We start from the raw sequence: 21036 nt of genomic DNA, 5'->3' as shown, positions 1-21036 counted from the left end.
TTAAGTACTTCTTGCTTTATGTTTTGTTTTTTTTTTTTTTTTTAACAATCTAGATTTTGTTGTTTCTTTCTTTCTGGTGTGATTTATTTGACAATATTTTATGTAACTATTACACATTCCATGAGGAAGACACTAATTTTTAGACTAGTAAATGAAATATTGAGGGTTTTCTTCCCTGGAGTTTTTAATTAGCCATAAGAATCGGGCTTTGGGAGGGACAGGACAGGGTTAGAGGTGGTAACTCCCAGAAAAGGAGATTTTGGGGCTGACAAAGGTGGCAGCTCCGTGCTCTTCAGCAGTCTGCAGGAGTGGAGCTGTTCAGGTTTCATCCAGGGGAATATTGGAAACAGCCCCTGCCTTCCTCTGCCTGCTCTGTGTTTGTTACATGCAAAATATTCAAAGGGAGATGCATCCAACTTGCATGGAAATCAGGGAATTACCCCTGTGTTTATGGAGTGTGCACTGGAAAATAGACACAAAATACCCAAACTCTTTATGCTGTTATGTTGTCCCTCCCCAGGATTTTGAGTGCATGGTGTGAAGTATTTTTGTTTTTCTAAAACCTTTTCATGACTTAATTTTTTGGAGTCCAGTTATAGCAATTTTCATTAAAAATGTTAAGTTTCTTTTGTTTTTATTTTGGGAAAAGGAGGGATTCTAAAAACCTTTCTGTGTTCTTCATAAACATGTGGTGGTAAAAAGTACAGATGGAATACCTTAAATTTTTTTACGTCTCATAAAATTTAAACCTCAACCTGTCTGGTTATCACTGAATTAAAGAAAAAAATTGCCTTTTTTAAAAGCTGTGAGCACAGAGAATGGGTTCATTTGTTTTACTCAGGAAAAGGCAGAGACACAGCTTTTCATCCAGGTGTTATTATTTGTGTTGCTTGTGGTTATTATGAATCCAGTCAGTCTCAATATTCTGTCTTCCAAATTAGGTATTTATTTCTAGGAAATGCCTTAATCCTATCTTTGGGCAGATTTTTTCTTTGCCTTTTAAATGGTGTTGCAGTGTTGAAGAATGCAGAATATTCAGATTTTTTTCCCCTGTTGTTTCAATTTTGGCTCTGTGCTGGTGGCACTTTGAGATCTCAGTTGCCAGTGCTGGTGCTGCATGACCTAAATTGGGATTTTTTTGGGGTTTTTTTTTGCAGTTTCTGAGAGCAGGTGGTGTCCTGGTGTGTAAGCTGATTTCAAATATCTGTTTAGGTCATTCCCTTCAGCTGTCTAATATCAATTTGGGGATGTAAGGACACACAAATATTACAGAGTCCTTAAGCTCAGCCCATCACTGAGGCCTCAGTCTTGGAGGTTTTATGATCCCAAAACCTGAACTATTGGGCTTGTCCCAGTCAGACAGAGGAGCAGTGTTTACCTGTAATTAATCTGAGGCACAGGGGAAGTGGAAAATCTCAACCTGAAAATCTCTCCTGTCTGTCCCTTAACATTTTACCATAATATCAGAGGTGTTGTCAAATTTACAACAAATAATTGCCTGGCTGGTGATTCCATCTGGAGAATGAATTGGAGCCTTTTCCATGCTCTGGGATCCATCCAGGGCAGATGCAGAGGCACCAATGCCTGCACAGGCAGGGAGGGATAATCTGGGCTGTTTGTCCACAGTCCTGCAGGAAAGCTGCACCTTTGTTTTGTCAAATGGATTCCAGCTGCTTGGAGAAGGGAGTAACTCCACGTGCTTGTAAGAATTAATTACAGGGGCTGATGGATCTGCTTGCTAATAGAATGTGGGGCTCGTTTGTTCCTGTGGAATTCAAGTTTTTCCCTTTTTTTTTTTGGAGAAAATATAAAATGTCTTTCCTCCAAGATTGCAGCATTTAAGTTTTCATTCAGCTCATTTTTTCCTGGTTGCTTTTCCTCAGCCTAAGCAGGGGCAGTTCTGGGATTTGCTTGGGAGAGGAAGGAATTTCCTTGCTGGTGTCTTTGTGTGGCAAATAAGGAACTGTTGTGTTTTGCCTCACCTCGTGCTTTAAACTTTTTGTATGTCCAGAAGACAGGTTGGGTATTCTCAACTCAAAGGAGCTTTTTTTGTGTTTTGTTTCCAGATGATTGGAGTAATGTTTACTTCCCTTATCAACATTAACTTTGGTTTCATATGGAGGCTTTTATCTAATGTACCTGCAGCTGGGTATTGCACCCTTTTGGTTTTTTTAAGGTGTATGTGGGGTTTTTGCCCTTGAATTCTGAGACTGCTTTGAATGAGAAAGGACAAGGAATGGGAGAGACTTTTGGCTGTTTGTTTAATAGGACAATGTGCCAGTTTCTGTATTAACTTTGGTTTCTTTATTATTTTATTCCCTAAAGATTATTAGAATTAGATTCCAGATTTTTCTGCTCAGTCATGACATGGCTACAGGAATATAGGGTTAGAAAAAAGTCCTGCTTTGGGACACACTCTGAGAAGAGGTGAGGGAAATTGATGTCAGGGAAAACCAGGTGGGTTGTTATCTGATAATCCTAATTTGAAGTTGAATTTTAGGAAGGAGTCTTTAAGCAGATTGACAAGGGAAATAAATGGTGTATCTCCCTTCCATCCATGGGTTGCAGGCAGGGAGGTGTCCCTGGATCCCCCAGGGATGGATGTGCAGGGAGGTGTCCCTGGATCCCCCAGGGATGGGTGTGCAGGGAGGTGTCCCTGGATCCCAGGGATGGGTGTGCAGGGAGGTGTCCCTGGATTCCCCAGGGATGGGTGTGCAGGGAGCTGTCCCTGGATCCCAGGGGATGGGTGTGCAGGGATGTGCAGGGAGGTGTCCCTGGATCCCAGGGATGGATGTGCAGGGAGGTGTGCCTGAATCCCAGGGGATGTGCAGGGAGGTGTCCCTGGATGCCAGGGATGGATGTGCAGGGAGGTGTCCCTGGATCCCAGGGGATGTGCAGGGAGGTGTCCCTGGATCCCCCAGGGATGGGTGTGCAGGGATGTGCAGGGAGGTGTCCCTGGATGCCAGGGATGGATGTGCAGGGAGGTGTCCCTGGATGCCAGGGATGGATGTGCAGGGAGGTGTCCCTGGATGCCAGGGATGGATGTGCAGGGAGGTGTCCCTGGATCCCCCAGGGATGGGTGTGCAGGGAGGTGTCCCTGGATCCCAGGGATGGATGTGCAGGGAGGTGTCCCTGGATCCCCCAGGGATGGGTGTGCAGGGAGGTGGGAGGTGTGCCTGGATCCCCCAGGGATGGATGTGCAGGGAGGTGTCCCTGGATCCCAGGGATGGATGTGCAGGGAGGTGTCCCTGGATCCCCCAGGGATGGATGTGCAGGGAGGTGTCCCTGGATCCCAGGGGATGTGCAGGGAGGTGTCCCTGGATCCCCCAGGGATGGATGTGCAGGGGGGTGTCCCTGGCTCCCAGGGGATGTGCAGGGAGGTGTCCCTGGATGCCAGGGATGGAGGTTCTGGGCACAGCACTGTGGCCCCAAGGCTCATTTAGGGAGCTCCATGTGTTTGGGGTTGTTCTCCTCCTCCCAGCTGATCTCCTGTGGGTTTTCCAGCACCTCTCTGATGTCCAGGACATGCTGGATGTCCTTCCCAAGGACTCCTTAGGATAACCAAGGCTTTGTGGCAGAGGAGGCACCTTCATCCCCCTTGGCATCCAGAGCAGGAGGTTCTCCAGGAGTCTGGAGAACTCGAGGTGTGCCAAACCAGCTGCTGTAGAATTCCAGCAGTGCCCCATCCCTGGGTTCTTCTCTCCATCTGCATCCCTGTCCTCTCCACGCTGCCTTGCCATGTTTTTCAAAATGACACTTGTGGGAATTTTACCTCTACCATGTTGGATCATGTAGTTACCATGATTTAGAAGTGCAGAGTTGCTGGGCTGAGTTGGTGCTGGTGTTTGGTGAATGCATTTCCCCAGCTCTGCATTTGGCATAATTTGCCACACAAAAATACCAGCAAGGAAATTCCTTCCTCTCCCAGCCAAACCCCAGAACTGTCACTGCTTAGGCTGAGGAAAAGGCAAGCAGGAAGAAATGGGCTGAATGAAAGTTTAAATGATGCAATCCTGGAGGAAAAACATTTTACATCATCTCCAAAAAAGCTCATGGTTGTCCCAGTTCTTGTTTTTATTTCATCCTGCTATTCTCTGGCACTGTGGGATGATACCTTTTAAAATCTTAAATATTCCCTTATTCTGAAATATGTTTTGTCACTTTCCAACTCTCCAGACTGCTGGTTTGGAACAACTTTTCCCTCTTAGCATCAGTCTCATTTCAGGTTGAAACTCTGACTCTGCTGCTGCCTGCTTTTGTTATCACTTACCTTATATTGAACAGTCGATTTTTAAAAATTACTATTATCATACATATTATCTATATTTAACCTCCTCAAAGCCATGCACTTTAAAATTGCAAGCTAATAATGACCTGCAATGTTTATAGAGGCAGCTACATTTGTATTATATATACATCTTTAATAATTTCTGCAGTCTGAATGACTGCAATTGATACCTGAAATTATTTTACCTTCCCAGCAACTTGTACCATGATTTTTTTTTTTTTCCTGGTGGTGAAGTTGAGTTAAACAAGGAACTTTCTCTTAATATGCTTTGAAGGAGAACATGGCATTTTGCTGCAATGACTTGTGTGTTTGCACTCTGGCTTTATTAGCAGTCTGAGCAGCCAGCCTTGATGCAGCGCAGTTGTTCCATTGTTCAGCCCTTGGATTTATGGCTGAAGTATTAAAGAGACGTGAATTTGTTGGCTTTTGTTTGTGGCCATTGAGCTAAAATCATCTAATAAGGCTTGTGTCAGGTGAGAGATGCTGAGAAGAATTCCAGGGGAGAAGTTGACATCTCAGCACCCTTCTTTGGAGTGGGGGGTGCTGTTTGCCAAGAAAACAGGTTATTTTTGCAAAAACTGATCTTTCCTGGAAGAGCTCAAAGAGAGGAAAACAAACCTTGTCTTGGTTTTGGGCTCCAATTCCTCCTTCCATTTAAAAAAGTCTCTCTTTTGCAGTTGTAACCTTTTGAAGAGATTAGATTGGACCTCTAAGATAGAGTTCATTGCTTTAGTGCAATATAATTGGGGAAATACTAAACGCCACTGACCTCATTTCCTTTAGAACAATGAGAATTAATAGTTGCACGTTTTATTAGGCTGATATTCCAGATGTAGTGTACATTTAATTAAGTGTAGTTTCCTTTTGGTTATGGTATGTGGCTCTGCTTTTTGTCGCAAATTCTTTCTAGTTTTACAGTTTTCCACATGTTTTCTTTCACCATTTATGATTTTTTCAAAGCGGGGCTATAAGGATTTAAATCACTTTAGCATGCAGCAAAACAGTTCCCATTCAAACAATAAACGCCATTTTAAAAAGCCTTTAGATCTTCTGTCACTTCATAAATATAAATGTATAAAAACATTATGCAGTTGTAGTGCCCACCTGCTAATTAAATGCAGATTTCCTCAAACTTGTTTTAAAATCCGCTTATTTGTTTCAACTCTGTCTCTGCTCAGAATACATATGGCCCTTGTGAAACTAATTATGCTTATGGAGCAGCTGTTAAATTTAGTGCAACTAATTTTATCCAATATTTTACATTTTAATTGATTACCTGTGAAGAAATTAGCAAATTAACACTTATTGTGCAGTAACTGAATGGGCTTTTATGGGGACTTTCAATTTTTACAAGCGGCCCGAGTGCTGATGGAATAAAGCCATTTCTTAGGGCTGGAGATAGGGAACTTATTGGTGAGCCTTGATTATCTGGTGTGAGAATTTAGGGATCCCGAGTGATGCCAAGCATCTGTGTGTTCTGCAACTTAGACATGAAAAGCAGATTGGAAAGTAATGGCTTTTCACAGAATTTTGGGAACATATGGGCTTATCTGGATCTAAGAACCCTTTGAAGATCTTTGAACTTGACTAAATGACTTAACCTTTGGCATGGTGGGTGGGTGTTCTGGGTGTTGTTGGGGGGGAAGGGGATCCATGCTGCAAATCTCCTCTACAGCTTCATTTTTTGGTGGGTTTTTTTTCCCCCCCCTTTGGTAGTTCTGTAATTTGAACATTTGGGGTCTTGCTTTAATAGTACTAATTGTGATTCTTGTTATTTTTCAACAGCAGATAAAATAGAAAATCTGTCTGCTCTGCCAGATCTGTGGCCTTTTGTTGTGGTTTGGTGTTGAGCTGGGGACACAGATGACTTTTGGGAGCTCCATTTCAGGAAGTCTTATCTTGGTTTCCTGTCCTGTAGATCTTGCAAGATACTTTAATAGGAATTAAGGAACAGTAGAGAGAGACTCTTCCCAAGGCCATGGAGTGATGGAACATGTGGGAATGGCCTGAAGCTGGTGGAGGGGAGGTTTAGATGGGATATGGGGAAGGAATTCATCCCTGTGAGGGGATGGGACACAGGGAGGCTGTGCCATGGCAGGGCCACCCTCCACTGTCCCAGGGAGCTCCAATCCCTGCCTTGGACACTGCCAGGGAAGGGGAAATTTGGTGCAATAACTCTTTCAATTTTTAAAAGCTGTTTCCTGTGTATAAATGTCACCAGTTCTGCACAGACATGGGAATGAGCAGGAATCCAGGAATTGAGCATCCAGCCTGCCTGGGCTGAATTTGTTATTTGCACCTGCAAAAGGTAGAGCTGAACTCCAGTTCAGATTTGAGCTGAGCAACTGGAATTCTTTAGCAAGAAATATTTTAGATTCCTGTTATTCCTGGGGAGAGGACTGTGCCATTAAATGTGAAGGAGGCCCTGCATCAATTAAAGGCGATTTGTGTTGCTACAGGGCTTTGTTTTGTTGTTTGGGGTTGATTTTCTGTTTTGGACTTACCTGCAGTTCTGAGAAGCCAGGGTTACCTGGGAATACTGGATTTAGGGCAGTGCTCTGTAAATCTGTGCTGCCTCATCATGATATTTGTAAAAACAGCGTCTCTGTGCCAAACAAAAATTAGATTTAATATCAAGAATGTTCTTTCAAGTCAAAACCTTCTCTGCCTGAGGAGTAAGGATGGATGGACGCTTTTACATTCATGATGACGCACTAAAAATCCATTTTGAGCCAGCAAATGCTCTCCAGTTAAGAATCCAGCACTGCAGTGGTAATTTGATCTATTTATTAGTGTTAATAGAGTGGCCAGGATGGGAGAGCTGCTGTTGGAAGGTACCAGCTGCTGAAACAGGAACCCAGCCCTGACCCCTGGAGCTGCTCCTGGCAGGAACAGGGACCTGAACTCCCATGTGCTGGACAAATTCCAGAAATGTAATTTATAGCCTCATCTGGATGGAGGGTTTTCTTTTGCTTAGTCTATTGTTGAGTTTTATTAAGCAGTTGTTGTTTCATAAAAGGAGGGGTTTTGTCTGTGTGATTTGGCTTTTAAAGGCTTTGGGAGTTTTGCACTCCGAGAGGTGCTAAAGAAACTTTTTAGACTGTTTTAAAAATTTCCCTATTTCCATCAGTACTTGATGGAAATTTTCCACGAAGTGCCATCAGAACTTTCATGGGAATCATGGAATTGTAGAATCATGGGATGGTTTGGGTTGGGAAGGACCTTAAAGCCCATCTCATTCCATGCCTGCCCTGGGAGGGACACATTCCAAAGGCCAGGGTGCTCAGGTGAGAGGAACCAAGGAAAACTTGATCTGATTTTTCCCAAATATCCCTTGTCCACTCAGGTAGCATTGATCCATGCCAAATTATTAAATAAAACCTGGAAAATCTTCTACAAGAAATTCAGGAATAATGAAATAATTTTGGACACACAAAGAACCAGCCCTAATACTTCTGGATCTTTTTTTCCATTTTGTTAATGGATGAATCCATTGTGTGTTTTAAGTTATTTTGCATCTGTTTTCAGAGCAGGAGCAACATTTTCTTTTTCACTTCTTTTGCTAAATTGTCAGTTGAAAGGTATTAAATTGTGACATGTGCTACATTATTAGATGTATTTATTAAATGTATTGAATTTACATAATAAAATATAACAAGGCTGAGGTGCGGTGCTGGTGAGAAATGGCTGAGTTGTTCTGATGATGAAATTTTGTAACTGTCAAGTAGGGCAGTAAGATCTCTGAGATTCTCACTCTAGACCTTTAAGGCATTTAAAGTGTTTGTGCTCAGGGCTGAGGAGCCAAAAGCTTCCAAAACCTGGAACTGAAACCCTTGGTAGCAAACTGAGCCTGCTGATGTCAGATGTCTGACTTCACTCACTGTGGGTTTTGGAGAAGAATGTTACCTAGATGTCTCTGTGGAGGAAGGCAGAGGAATTGGTGGTATTTTGTTAGGCTAATTTTGTATTTTACACTTTGGGGATCCTTTTTGTCTGCCTAGAAGCAGCCTCTTCTTTAGTGAAGGAGAACCTTCCTTCACTATTTGGGTGCTTCCCACAAGAGTTTTGGTGACTCCTCTTCTGCTTGTTTAGATAATCCAATAGATCCTGTTAAAAGATTTAACCTGTTTTAATCAGAATCTCTTGTTTTGGGGTCATTTTTTCCTGTCAGTCTACCTGATGCCTTCAGTTTTAGCTTTATATTTTCCAGATTCTGCACTGAATTCTAACTCTGAGCTCCACACACAGTGCCAGCAGCTCTGCTCACAGCCCAGGCACACAGAACAATCCCTGTCCAGCCCCAGAGCCAAGGACAGCGCTGCAGCTTCAGCACAAACACTGCAAACAGCAGGGAATGGAGGGGAGAAACTGGGAGGGTGGGACTGCACAACCTGGAGCTGGAATTGGACAATGAACCCAGCATGGAATGGACCAAAACTTATAAAAGTGTGAGAGCTTGTGACTCGGGGTCCATCTTGGGTCTGTTTTGGGTGTAGCCTTGGTCAGGCTCTTGTGCTGCCCAAGGTGTATCCTTTGAAGGCATTTTAATAAATTCCTGTTTGATTCCTTTAACTCTGCCCAGCCTCTGTTCCAGGCAGCCTCTTTAGGTATCAGTCACCATCCCTGGATGTGTTTAAAAGCAGACTGGATGTGGCACTCAGTGCCAGGTTTAGTTGGGGTCTTAGGGCTACGTTGGACTCAATGGTCTTGGAGTGTTGGATTCCTGGACACTGAGAATTTCAGACTTTCTGTGCTGCCAGGCACTGACCCCCAAGAGAACACTGCATTGACCTGAGGCCATGGAGAAGCTTCCAAAATGGAATGATAGAACTGGGATTGTGGGTGTGGAGTTTGAATAGAAATGTGTGATATCACAGGGTGGGAAAGTCAGAGTATAGGGTTTTAGAATATAGTAATAGATATAAAGCAAGATGGAGGTTTTAGGGTGGAGACTGGTCCTCCTTCTTCTTTAGAGGTTTGGGTGGTGTTTTGTAACTGGACAGAAAAGTCAGCATTGCAGACTTTGAGTGATCATTTATTGGGTTAAAAGTAAATAATTTAGGTGTCATTTCTTAATGGGATAGTTTAGCCTTGAAATACCTTGTATAGTAAGATAGTTAGCCCTTTTTGTAGCATGTTAGTAAGAGAGCCCCCAGCGGCTCCCTGTGTTCCTTCAAAGTAACTCTGCAATCTGCAGGCCAGGGCTGTCCAATTCCTATAAGAGCAGGGCATGTCCTTGTTCTGCCAAGAACCCTTCCCCACCTGGTGTCTGTGGGTCCTTGCAGGTCACAGCAGCGCTCCTACAGCCACAGCATGGAGAGGTGCAGCCACAGGAGAACCCCAGCAGGTCCCTGTGTTCCTTCAAAGTAACTCTGCAATCTGCAGGCCAGGGCTGTCCAATTCCTATAAGAGCAGGGCATGTCCTTGTTCTGCCAAGAACCCTTCCCCACCTGGTGTCTGTGTGTCCTTGCAGGTCACAGCAGCGCTCCTACAGCCACAGCAGCGAGGGATCCAGCCCCAGGGCCGGGTCCCTGTGTTCCTTCAAAGTAACTCTGTCACCTGCAGGCCAGGGCTGTCCAGTTCTAGCAGGAGTACAGCATGGCCTTGTTCTGCCAAGAACCCTTCCCCACCTGGTGTCTGTGTGTCCTTGCAGGTCACAGCAGCGCTCCTACAGCCGCAGCAGCGAGAGGTCCAGCCCCAGGGCCGGGTCCCTGTGTTCCTTCAAATTCACTCTGTCACCTGCAGGCCAGGGCTGTCCAATTCCTGTAAGAGTCCTTGTCCTTGTTCTGCCAAGATCCTTCTCCACCTGGTGTCTGTGTGTCCCTGCAGGTCACGGCAGTGCTCCTACAGCTACAGCAGTGAGAGGTGCAGCCACAGGAGAACCCCAGCAGGTCCCTGTGTTCCTTCAAAGTAACTCTGTCACCTGCAGGCCAGGGCTGTCCAGTTCTAGCAGGAGTACAGCATGGCCTTGTTCTGCCAAGAACCCTTCCCCACCTGGTGTCTGTGTGTCCTTGCAGGTCACGGTCACGGCAGCGCTCCTACAGCCACAGCATGGAGAGGTGCAGCCACAGGAGAACCCCAGCAGGTCCCTGTGTTCCTTCAAATTCACTCTGTCACCTGCAGGCCAGGGCTGTCCAGTTCTAGCAGGAGTACAGCATGGCCTTGTTCTGCCAAGAGTCCTTCTCCAGCTGGTGTCTGTGTGTCCCTGCAGGTCACGGCAGCGCTCCTACAGCCGCAGCAGCGAGAGGTCCGGCCACAGGAGAACCCCCAGCGGGTCCCGGGAGCGCCGCAAGGGCAGGGACAAGGACAAAGCCAAGGACAAGGGCAAAGGGAAGGAGAAGGAGATCCACAGTACCAAGGCTGGGTGAGTGAAACGGCAAATGATGGAGCTGGGGCAAAACCAGGCAGCAACGCTGTGTCCTTTTACTCTTGTGATAATCTTCCTTTACTTTAAATTGTACTTTATATCAACTAAGTTTATGTAAACTCAGAATGTTTGAAAGGTGGGGAATTGTTCAGACTATTTGGAGGGTGGGGTTTGTAGGGTTTTACAGTTCTGCAATGTGGTAACATTTCACACTAAGTGTGGTTTAATTTTCCACCCTTTCCCTCCCTGCTTGGTTTCAGGTGGGTTAAAAAGCTTTCTGCAATTTGTTAATATAAACATTCTTCCCATATGTAATAGCCATGATTTAGGGAAAAAATGAGGAATATTGGATAGCATGAGGGCTTCTTCCTAGGAGAAGATGGGTTTCACTGTTCACACACCCCTACACCTCCTCCCAGTGGCAGGACTTCCTCCTGGGCTTTGCCTGAGGCTCAGAAATGCAGTTCCAGCACAAGCCTTGCTCTGGTGAACAATGGGAACCCTTGAGAACCTGCTTTCAGTCCAGTTTCTGCTTGGAATGACTTGGGTTGTTGATGACAGATTGCAGGAAAGGCAATGTAATTTTTTGCATTTTATGTAATTTATGTAATTCCCTCTGCTTTAAGCATCATGCTCTTGTGCAGCCTTTCCTGGGCTGCTTGTCTTTTCCCTCTTTGTCTGATCCCTTCCAAAAAAAAACCAAAACACTGAGGTGTCACTTCATGACCTTCCCTTGGGTTTATTCCCACTGAAAATGCTCCTGGGGAATTTCTGGAGCAGCATCTTCCACCCACATTTGGGCTTCTGTTGGCTTCTGGAATTCTCCCTTTGTTCCCTGCGGCAGCAGGAAAATTCCTGGTTAAGTTGGATCTGGTTTGGAATCTCCAAGCAGATTTAATTTCTACACCCAGAGTCTGGAAAGTCTCATTATTCTACAGAGCCCTTCCAGAACCTCCAGCATCAAGTGGAAACAATTCTGTGGCCTCAGTATTTGAGCAGATCCTTCCTCAAAGGCACCTCAAGGACCAGGTCTGGTTCCCAGTTTAAATTCATGGCTGTTTGCAATGTATTTATTCAAAATAGCTGCTTTGGAGCTGTAATGAAGATCAGCCTGAAGCCAGATTGTGGGAAGAAGGGACATAAATTCTCAGGTGCTGCTTGACTTTATAGTTTAACTTTGCATAAAAGGAGGTATTTCAGCTTGGCAGCACTGCAGCTTATCTGAGCGATGTTGTATATTTGGGGCTTTACTGCTCCTCTAAAGCACAGAATCAAAATGCTTTTTTTTCACTAATTAAGCAGCAAATTTGTTTGTGGCTCCTGTGAACCCTAATGATGATTTTCTGTCCTTGGCTTGGCTGTGTTTGTACATGTGAGGGGGAAAGGTCTGTGCTTGGGGTTTTTTGGGGGCAGCCTTAGATTCTTTCGAGGGAGATCTTGTCACAGTAAACATCTCAAGAGAAATTTCAAAAGTAAAAAACTAAAATTATTTTTAAAAATAGTATTCTGGGTGTTTTCCTTTGGCATTTCCCCTTTCAGTGATGCTTCCCTAATGTTGAGCACTGATTTTCTGGAGTGCTGGAGAAGTACCAGATGTTCATGAGATGGGCTGTGAAACAGCTCAGCTCTTCTCTTCTCACACCCTGAAGTGTTTTAAGGGATGTTCCACTTGTCCAGCCATTATGGAGGGAAATCCTGCAGCAGCTGCTGGGAATGTGGGCTGGGAGCTCCAGGGAGTTCCCTCCAGCCCCAAATCCCACGTTTAGACCAGCAACATCTACATGCAGGAAGCCTTCAGCTGTCCAAGTCTGCAGAAGTGAGGGGTTTTACAGCACTACAATGTTTTCCCACTATTTTTTGTACTAATCAAAGCATTACATTCATCTTTTATTTATGCTTTTTGAAATTCTCTTGTTTTAAAACAACCTGCATGCATGTCTTCGTTGACCTGGTTGGGTGTGCTGTTGAATTTTGATGTTTCCAGTCTTGATCAGCTTCAAAACATGCAAATTGTTGTTCTGAGATGTGTTTTTCATAAGGCTCCTTGCTCATTGTTAAATTGGGGGGAAAGCTACTAAAAGCTTGTGAGTTTTAAATAATTTTTCCTAGATTTATGGGTCTCGTTGTTGCTTGTGTACTTAGTGGAATTTGGGATTACTTCTCCAAGTGATTTTGACAATTTTTAATGGAATAAATTAAGAGCAGCTCCTCAGTTGCTAAGAGAAAAGAAGTGGTGAACCATTAATCAAACCCTGACCACTGGTTGAATTGCTGATCCTTAATAAGGTTATTGATACATTTGGGCACTAATGGTTTCACAGCTTCCTAAATACCTTGACAGATCCCAGAATCCTGGAATGGTTTGGGCTGGACAGACCTTAAATCCCATCTCATTCCAGCTCCTGCCGTGGGCAGGGACACCTTCCATGGACCAGACTGCTCCAGGTGGCCTTGGGCACTTCCAGGAATCCAGGGGCAGCCACAGCTCCTCTGGGCACCTGTGCCAGCCCCCTCCCTCTCTCCCAGGGAGCAATTCCTTCCCAAAATCCCATCCAGCCCTTCCCCTGGCAGTGGGAGCCACTCCCTGTGTCCTGTCAGTATTGCAGAGCTGAGGAGCTCCTTGTTCAGACACAATCTCCATTTTTCCTTTCAGTTCCACACTTCAGGGCTTTGAGGTTTCACTGAGGCCCCCCAGTCTGGGGACCTTTTTCCAGTGGCATTTCCTGCAATCCCATGGAGTGGATCCATGCCCAGTGCCCCATGGATGGCACGTGGGTCATTGATGGCTGTTGATGAGATTTTTGCTGTTTGGAGGAAACGTCAGGAGTAAAGTGGCAATATTGGACTTTCCCAAGTCAGACTCTCCTGGAGCTTGGCACAGGATTATTTTTCCCTTCCTTCTTCCCAGCCAGTGCAGTAGGAAATCATTTATGGTAATTGGCCCTGATTTGCATATAGGTGATGGAGTTGTGTGGGGCAGAGCACCCCAGAAGTGCTGGGAAGCTGTGCTGGGATCAAAGGGGCTGTGCAGGAGCTGTTGTCTGACACCAGGCTGGGGGTGTTGTTTGCATTAAACATTCATCACCCTCCCAGCCTGCCAGCAGGAATTCTGGGCTGGGCTGACATGTTTTCATGCAAAATTTATTGGGCAAGACGAGGGCTGTAAAGAGAGATCTCGTTGCCTTTCACCAGCAGCAGAGGGGGAATGTTTGATTGGGAGGGAGGATTCCTCTGGCACGTTTGGGGCCTGTGTTACACCAGGAGCTGAAGGGTTGGGAAGGCTGATTCTGTCTCTCCAAGACCTTTTCCTCAAAATCTGACCTGCCAAAATCCATTTCTCAAGGAGTAGAAACGTGCAAACACAAATTGATGTTCAGGGTGCTGCAACGCTTGTTTAATTTGCACTGCTCTGGTCTCACATTCAGGAGTTCTTGTTGGTTGTTTCAATTCTCTTTGGAGTTTATTTCAAAGAGGCTTATGAAGAAAATATAAGGTACATTGTGTTTAGTTTGTAGCTCAGGAGTCCAGAAGGAAAATGCATTCGTTTTGGAAGTTTTGATCCCAAATAGAATAAATAAGGATTGCTGCTGGGCTGGAACCTTGCATGCCATGGTTCAGCCTCGATCAAATTCTTGTTGTTGAGTTGTAAACATCCTAGAGGAGGTGCTTCCAGGAAAATGGAAATGGGCAGCAGAAATGGGCTGGTGGGAATTGTAGAATGTGGCCAAAAATCCCTCTTAAACATGTGCATTCCTAGAAAAACTGGAGAACTTCTTTAAAATCTGTTTAGAATTAGCAACTGCATTTTGAATGCTGAAACCAAACTACTCCATCCTGTGGTGGAAAGTAGTTTGAATGCTTATGGGAGAAATAGCTTCTGTCAGAGGGGAAAACCCTTAATCCAGGCAGGTTTATTTTCAGTGTCAGCTAAATTACGAGGACTTTGAGAAGTGCTTGCAGTAAAGTTTTAAGATGCTTGGTAGGACTCTTTGGCTCCAGTGATTTCTTTTGGTAGCTTCTTGAAGAACAGCTTCTAAAATTGAATGACAGCTTGAGCCCCTCTGTCCAGCCTGGGATACTCCAATGACTGCCAGGCACTTGCTTGGACACAAAGTAGATTTTCCAGGATCTTTAGGATGGCAAGGGAGACACTTATCCACAGTAAAACCAAAATGCCTCTTCTGTTGATTAATTAATCTATTTATTCTTACTCCTTTTGCCTTCCTCTCTACCTCCAGCCTGCTGGCGAGAACCCAAGCATGAGGTGACTGGAGCAGGTGATGAAGGGTCTCTGGGTGCCCCCAGTGCAGAGAGATGGAATCCCTTGTCCTGTCAGGATCTGTGTTTGCTGATGGCAAAGGGGCTGAGCAGCTTGGGTGGGTCCCTGCAGTGCTCAGGGGGCACCCAGGGACCCCCTGGGCGTGTTTGGGGCGATGGGTGAGGATCTGAGCTCTGCTGGCAGAGCTGCTGGGAGGCCACACCAGGACAGTTTCCTCCCAGTAAGTCAGCCAAAGGCTAATGGGAAGCAGAGGAAGGGTTTTTTCTGAAAAGGACTGAGACCTCCATATGCCCAGAGCAGCTCGAGGGTCACTTGCCTTTGACCGAGATTTGTTGCTATTGTTGTCTAAGCTGTGTTGGCCTTGTTTTTCTTTTTGTTTGCTAAAAATCCCCTTTTAGGACTCAAAAGACTGGCCATTTATTTAATGGGCAGCAGCATATGGGATGATTTCTTTTCCTTTCACTCCCAGACAGCTGGAAAAGCCAGCGTGGATGGGACACGTGTGTAAGCTGTGGAGCAAAACTGTGCAGGAGGTGCTGGGGAACCACTGGCTCTGGAAAATAAATAGATTTTAGTTCAGAGTAAACACTTCATTTTCATTCATTAAGCACTTTTTGTGCTAACTACAGAAATCTTAAGTTTTGTGTTCAAATTCTGTAGTTCAGACTGTCAGTTAGTGATGGCTGTCAAATAAGCTTCCCTGCTAAATTCATGGACTATGCTGAGGGAATTATATTTCTCCCTATTTCCAGAAATAGGTTTTGGAATGCATTTGAAGGCAGTATCTTCAAAGACACACATTCTTTTAAGCTGTTTAAAATTTTCCAAACTATCCGCTCCTTAAAACTGCCAGCCACCCTGATTGTCCTTTTATAACTATATAATTTGCATTATCCTGGGGTTTGGTGCAATCATCCCTTGAACGTGGAGTGTTCCTGCTGAAGGAGGGTTTTGTTTGCCCACATGTCCAAACACACACACGCTCTGAATGTAAACATGGAGTTTTGGGGTTTTTTTTTTCCCTGGGACACCTTGTGCTGGGAGAGCAGCTGCCTATTGTTTTAATGGCCTCCCTTAATCTGGGCAGGAGGAATCCAAACTGAATGATCCAGAGCTGTGCAAATCCAGTTAGTGTGAGCTGTAATCTCTTTACTGGGTTTAAGGAGTTGGAGTGGCACTGAGACACCCTGCAGATACTGAACAGCAGAGATACAGTAATCACCTCACCCTGCACCCTGCTCCTGCATCCTGCTACTAAACCCACCAGTCTCCAGCAAGGATTTAGGGAAAACCCAGCCCCAAACCAGCAAACTGCTCCTCAGAGCAGGCACAGGAGGGGCAGGTCACAAACAGCCCATCTGAAAGATAATGCTGTGGTAAAGAGAAATTGAAATTCACAATAAAATATTAAACTCGCTGTTGCACCTCGTCTTTTGGATTGGGAATGCTTTTTCTGGAATGAGCTTACCTGCCATGGAGATTATAAACCATCCATGGCTTTGATTAGGAAGGGAAGGAGCATCTTTGTTTGGAGGAAGCATTTCTAATCCTGGTCTGATTTTGGACCTTTCTGTTGTTTGGAATTCTAAAATAACGTGACAAACTTAAATGAAATAATTTAAATTGTTGATCAGTGGCAGGACACGAGGGAATAGTTGAAATTAAGAGACGAGGCATGTAGGTTGGATTTTGGGAAGGAATTCCTGGCTGGGAGGGTGGGCAGCCCTGGCACAGGTGCCCAGAGCAGCTGGGGCTGCCCCTGGATCCCTGGCAGTGCCCAAGGCCAGGCTGGACACTGGGGCTGGGCCAGTGGGAGGTGTCCCTGCCATGGCAGGGCTGGCACTGGGGGGGATTTAAGGTCCCTTCCAGCCCAAACCTCTCTGTGATTCCATGATTCCCTTCCAGGCTCTGGTTTCATCCTTGGCACCCCCTGGGTCTGTACAGGGCAGGTTTTTCCTGCTCAGTAGGAGTGAAACCCTCCAGATAACCTGTGCTCCCATTTCCCTGCTTCCACACCCTTTCATTGGAGAGATTTTCCATTGAGGAGGGAAAGCTCTTGGATCTTCCCATGGAGAAGAGACTGGCCAACCCAAATTTTCCATTCTGGAACTTCTGGATCTGGTTCCCATAGGAGATTTCCAGATGCAGAGACTGCTCTTAACCTTCATGTCCCTCTCTGTTCCTTGAGAATCCCCTGATCCCTTCTTGGAATGAGCTCCTCCAGTTCCCCAGCAGGATGGGATGATGTTCCCCATCAGCCCCTGGAGCAGAGTGGTCCTTGAGACAATAATTCAGCATTGTGTTGGGTTTGTTCCTTTTTTACCTTTTTTTTTAGATTATTGTAGCTATTGGTGCAACCTGATGCATTGCACTTTTACTGGGGAAAAACTCTGGGAATGGCTTCCACTCCAGCCATTGATTTTTACATTTAGTGTCAAAACCAACACCTTAAAATATCCCTGAAAGACAGGGCTGGGAAATGCTTTGGGTGCCTTCCAGGGGAGGAATGGGGAGACCCAGCGGGATCATCTTGGATTCTCCTGGATCCTGCCTCGCTCCTCAGCTGCTCCAGTAGCTGGAGTTCTTGTAGTACAAGGCCCATGTAATGGTGAATTATGTTGGGAATGATTTTTCCTGGGCTGAAACTGAAGCAGCAGGACCAGTCCATTCTCTCCAAATGGATTAAGGAATTGATCAGGAAGGCCTGCCTTGGCTGCTCAGAGCAGAAGCTTTTGAGGCTGCTTAATGGGATCATGCTGTGTCCAAGAGGGAAAAGGGGCTTTTCCATTGATTATTGTCAGGTGGGCATTGAAAAATATTAGGGAAATGCAGACAATGGATTTCTGGGAGAGTGTTCAGCACAGGAATGGGAAATGCAGGGCCAGGGGTGAGAAGGCTTCATGTGCCTGCCTCTGCCATCTCCCTTTTTCCTTTTTATCTGCTCCTTTGCTCTGCCTTTATTTCCTGGCCACATTAAACAGTGTGGAAAAAAACCCTGGGTGAAGTTTTGGATGATGTTGCAGTGGGAGTTTCTGCTGGGAGTTAATTTACAGGTCCCCTGTGAGTCAGGAGCATGAAGAGGGAAGAGAAGGAAGGGGTTTATATGGAGTGAGAGCCACTAAATCTGATTTAAAGGGTCACAATGTGCTTTTTATTGAGGAGGACAAAAGATTAAAGTCCATCAATTAATTTATTTTAAAAAACAAAGCAAGCTTTAGGCCTCAGAGCTTGTTGGAAACTCTTTCCATGAACTTCAAAGATAATTTTAATAATTCTGCTGCTTTTTTCCTTTTTTAAACATTCAGGCTACAATAACTCAGTAAATGGATAGTAGATAATTAGGTCTTGATGTTACAGGCTCAAAGTTTTATATGCTGTAGGTTTTAGATATAATTTTTGAAAATTCTATTCTGCACTGTAATATATTCTGAGTTGTGCCTTATTTTTAGGTTGTGCTTCTCACATTGTTATGGGAGAGGAACTTTTTCCTGACAGAGTTTCCTGGGGTTTGAAAAACTTATTTCCTCCAATGTCCAGCCTGGCCTTGGGCACTGCCAGGGATGCAGGGGCAGCCCCAGCTGCTCTGGGAATCCCATCCCAGCCAGGAATTCCCAATTCCCAATGTCCCATCCATCCCTGCCCTCTGGCACTGGGAGCCATTCCCTGGCTCCTGTCCCTCCATCCTTGTCCCCAGTCCCTCTGCAGCTCTCCTGGAGCCCCTTCAGGCCCTGCCAGGGGCTCTGGGCTCTGCCTGGATCCTCCTCCTTTCCATGCCTGGTTGTTTCTCTTCCTGCTCTGTCCTGCAAGTTCTGGAGCCACTTTTGGAGCAGGGCCTGGGGGTGGCACCAGAGGAAGGGGCAGGGGCTGATCCCAGGGAGTTCCCCCAGGCCAGAGGGGCTCTGGAGCCTCCCAGGGACAATTCCAGTGCTGTGCCCTGGGATGGCCCTGCTGGAGCAGGGGTGGCACCAGGTGAGCCCTCCCAGCCTGAGCCTCCCTGGGCTGGGCATGGAGCAGGAATCTGGGAAGGGCTGCGGAGATTCCATGGAAATGGAGCCCCAGTGCGGGGGTTGCACTGGAGCTGCTTCGAGCATGGCTGGTAAGGGGTTCATCACAACTTGTGCAATATTTTAAAAATCTGTTCCCCTTCAGTGCTTTTCAAACCTCTGTCCAAATGGGTTTTGTAGCAATTCTCAACATTTTTTACTCGTCTTGGATAAATGATCCTTCCAGTAAGAGCCAGGACTTCTCTTCTCTCCAAAGCACCTCCCCATGTGGAGAATGTGGTGAAATCCCTTTTCCAGGCAGCCTGGGAAGGGCCATTTTGGGAGCCCAGGGTCCAATTTCAGCGTGGCACTTGTCACACACGGTCCCAGTGCTGCTCCTGTGTGCCTGCAGGAAGCCAGGGCTCAGTTTTGCAGGCACTGCCTTCCCCTGCTCTGCCTTTAATCTCGTGCTGTGTTTATGTAATGCAATAGAAATGTTGCTAACGTGATTATACTTTTCTATCTTATTAGCTTCAATACTGAGCACAATAAAATGGAAAACTGTTTAAATGTTATGTTTAAGTGCTTGAGATAAGAGTTCTTGTAAATGAAATGTGATTACATTTCTGTAATAGATCTTCTCTGTCTGCTCGGACTTTGTTGAGCAATGTAATTCTTTTGGGATTGCTGTTTCTAAGTTTGATTTCTTTTTTTTTTTTCCCCTTTAATTTTGATAGAACCAGCCATGTAAAATGTTACACACCACCAGACAATGCACAGAAATCTCTTGAAAATGCAGGGTTTCCTGCGTGAGGCACAAAACCAGGGCTCCATAGTTCTCTTTGTGATAACCAATTTGAATTAAACATAATTCCCCAACATCACCTTGAATTTCCATCTGTGTAACCCCGATGTTCTTAGGGGTTTTGCATTTACCTAATGCTCTGGGCTATTTTCCCTCAGCACGGATGGCAAACTGTGACTATCTCCAAACTGGAGATGATATGAATAACAATTGTTTGCTGATCTTCCCCTGTATCTCCCTGCATAACCTGCAGCCTGCAGAGGCTGAGGAAGTGGCAGATAGCTTTTGTCATCCCTTATCCGGGCTGTACACTTGTAAGGAAGAGCAGGGATAATCGCCTAAATCTAATTAGGGGTTAAAAGAGGCCATGACTGTGATGTGGCAGTGAGACACCTTACTGTAGCAATCCTGTTTGCATTAGAAAAATAAGGTTGTCATATTGATTATTCAAATGAGCTTCCATTGGCCATGGCTCAATGGCTGCTCTGCAGCTGAAGCTCTGGAAGGTCCCAGCTTTGGAGCATACATTATGTGATGTCTTGTTTGCTCATTGCAGGGCTTTAAACCTGAGGCTGAGGGAGTTTTGTCGTGACAATTAAGGGTTTAAGTGACCACTGGAAAATGAAGTTGAGCTTGCCTGGGTGATGGCTGCGATTGCTCAAAGCCATTCAATGGGGGCCAATGAATTTGCTTCACATCTTTTATGGAAAAATCGGTATTGGAGTTAACAGATCTTGTTTGTGCATTAATTGATGTTTAGTTCAAAGTCAAACAGAGCTGAAAAGAATAAAGTAATTGCATTCAGATCAGTTCCACGTCCAAGAGATAGCAAATTCCCCTGGCTCTGACTGGGGACTGCCTTTTAATTTTTAAAAAAATGTTTATCTGCTGCTGGGCTATTACAGCTTCTCAAATATTTCTCAGCACTTGGCTTTTTGTCACTCCCCACTCAGGTCTGTGGCATCCTGCAAGTGCAGGAGATGCTTCAGGATGTGCTGATTTCAGCCTTCCTCATTACCTGGTGACATAAATGCCAGATGCAGGATGGGAAAAAGTGTTTTAAAACACCAATTTATTAATTAAAAAATATATTTTTGTTCCTTTTGTAGTACACCGAGTACCACGTGTTAGGCTGTGTTGTATGTACAAAGAATGGACAATTTCCTGCCATTCCTACCATTGGTTTGTGCAGCTTCTGTCATTACAGATTTGCAAGGAAGAGCCCACCTTGAATCCCAGACATGAAGCAGAGTTTGCAAATTTTACCCCAGAGCTGAAATGATTTCCCCCATTTCACCTGCAGTTTGAACATTG

At 45.3% G+C, this 21036-nt stretch overlaps 1 protein-coding gene across 1 annotated transcript in view; it reads left to right on the top strand.

The window, feature by feature from the left end:
- RSRC1 (arginine and serine rich coiled-coil 1) overlaps positions 1-21036 on the top strand; it is a 97220-nt gene that overhangs the window by 15932 nt on the left and 60252 nt on the right. Inside the window, exon 5 of the mRNA XM_036388878.2 lies at positions 10500-10652. Coding sequence (XP_036244771.1) covers positions 10500-10652 — 153 coding nt within the window. The remainder of the gene's footprint in view (positions 1-10499; positions 10653-21036) is intronic.

Source organism: Molothrus ater, chromosome 10, assembly GCF_012460135.2.
Source record: "Molothrus ater isolate BHLD 08-10-18 breed brown headed cowbird chromosome 10, BPBGC_Mater_1.1, whole genome shotgun sequence".
NCBI classification, from domain to species: Eukaryota; Metazoa; Chordata; class Aves; order Passeriformes; family Icteridae; genus Molothrus; species Molothrus ater.
Note: the sequence above shows the minus strand (reverse complement) of the source record. Positions and strands in the feature narration are given on the sequence as shown.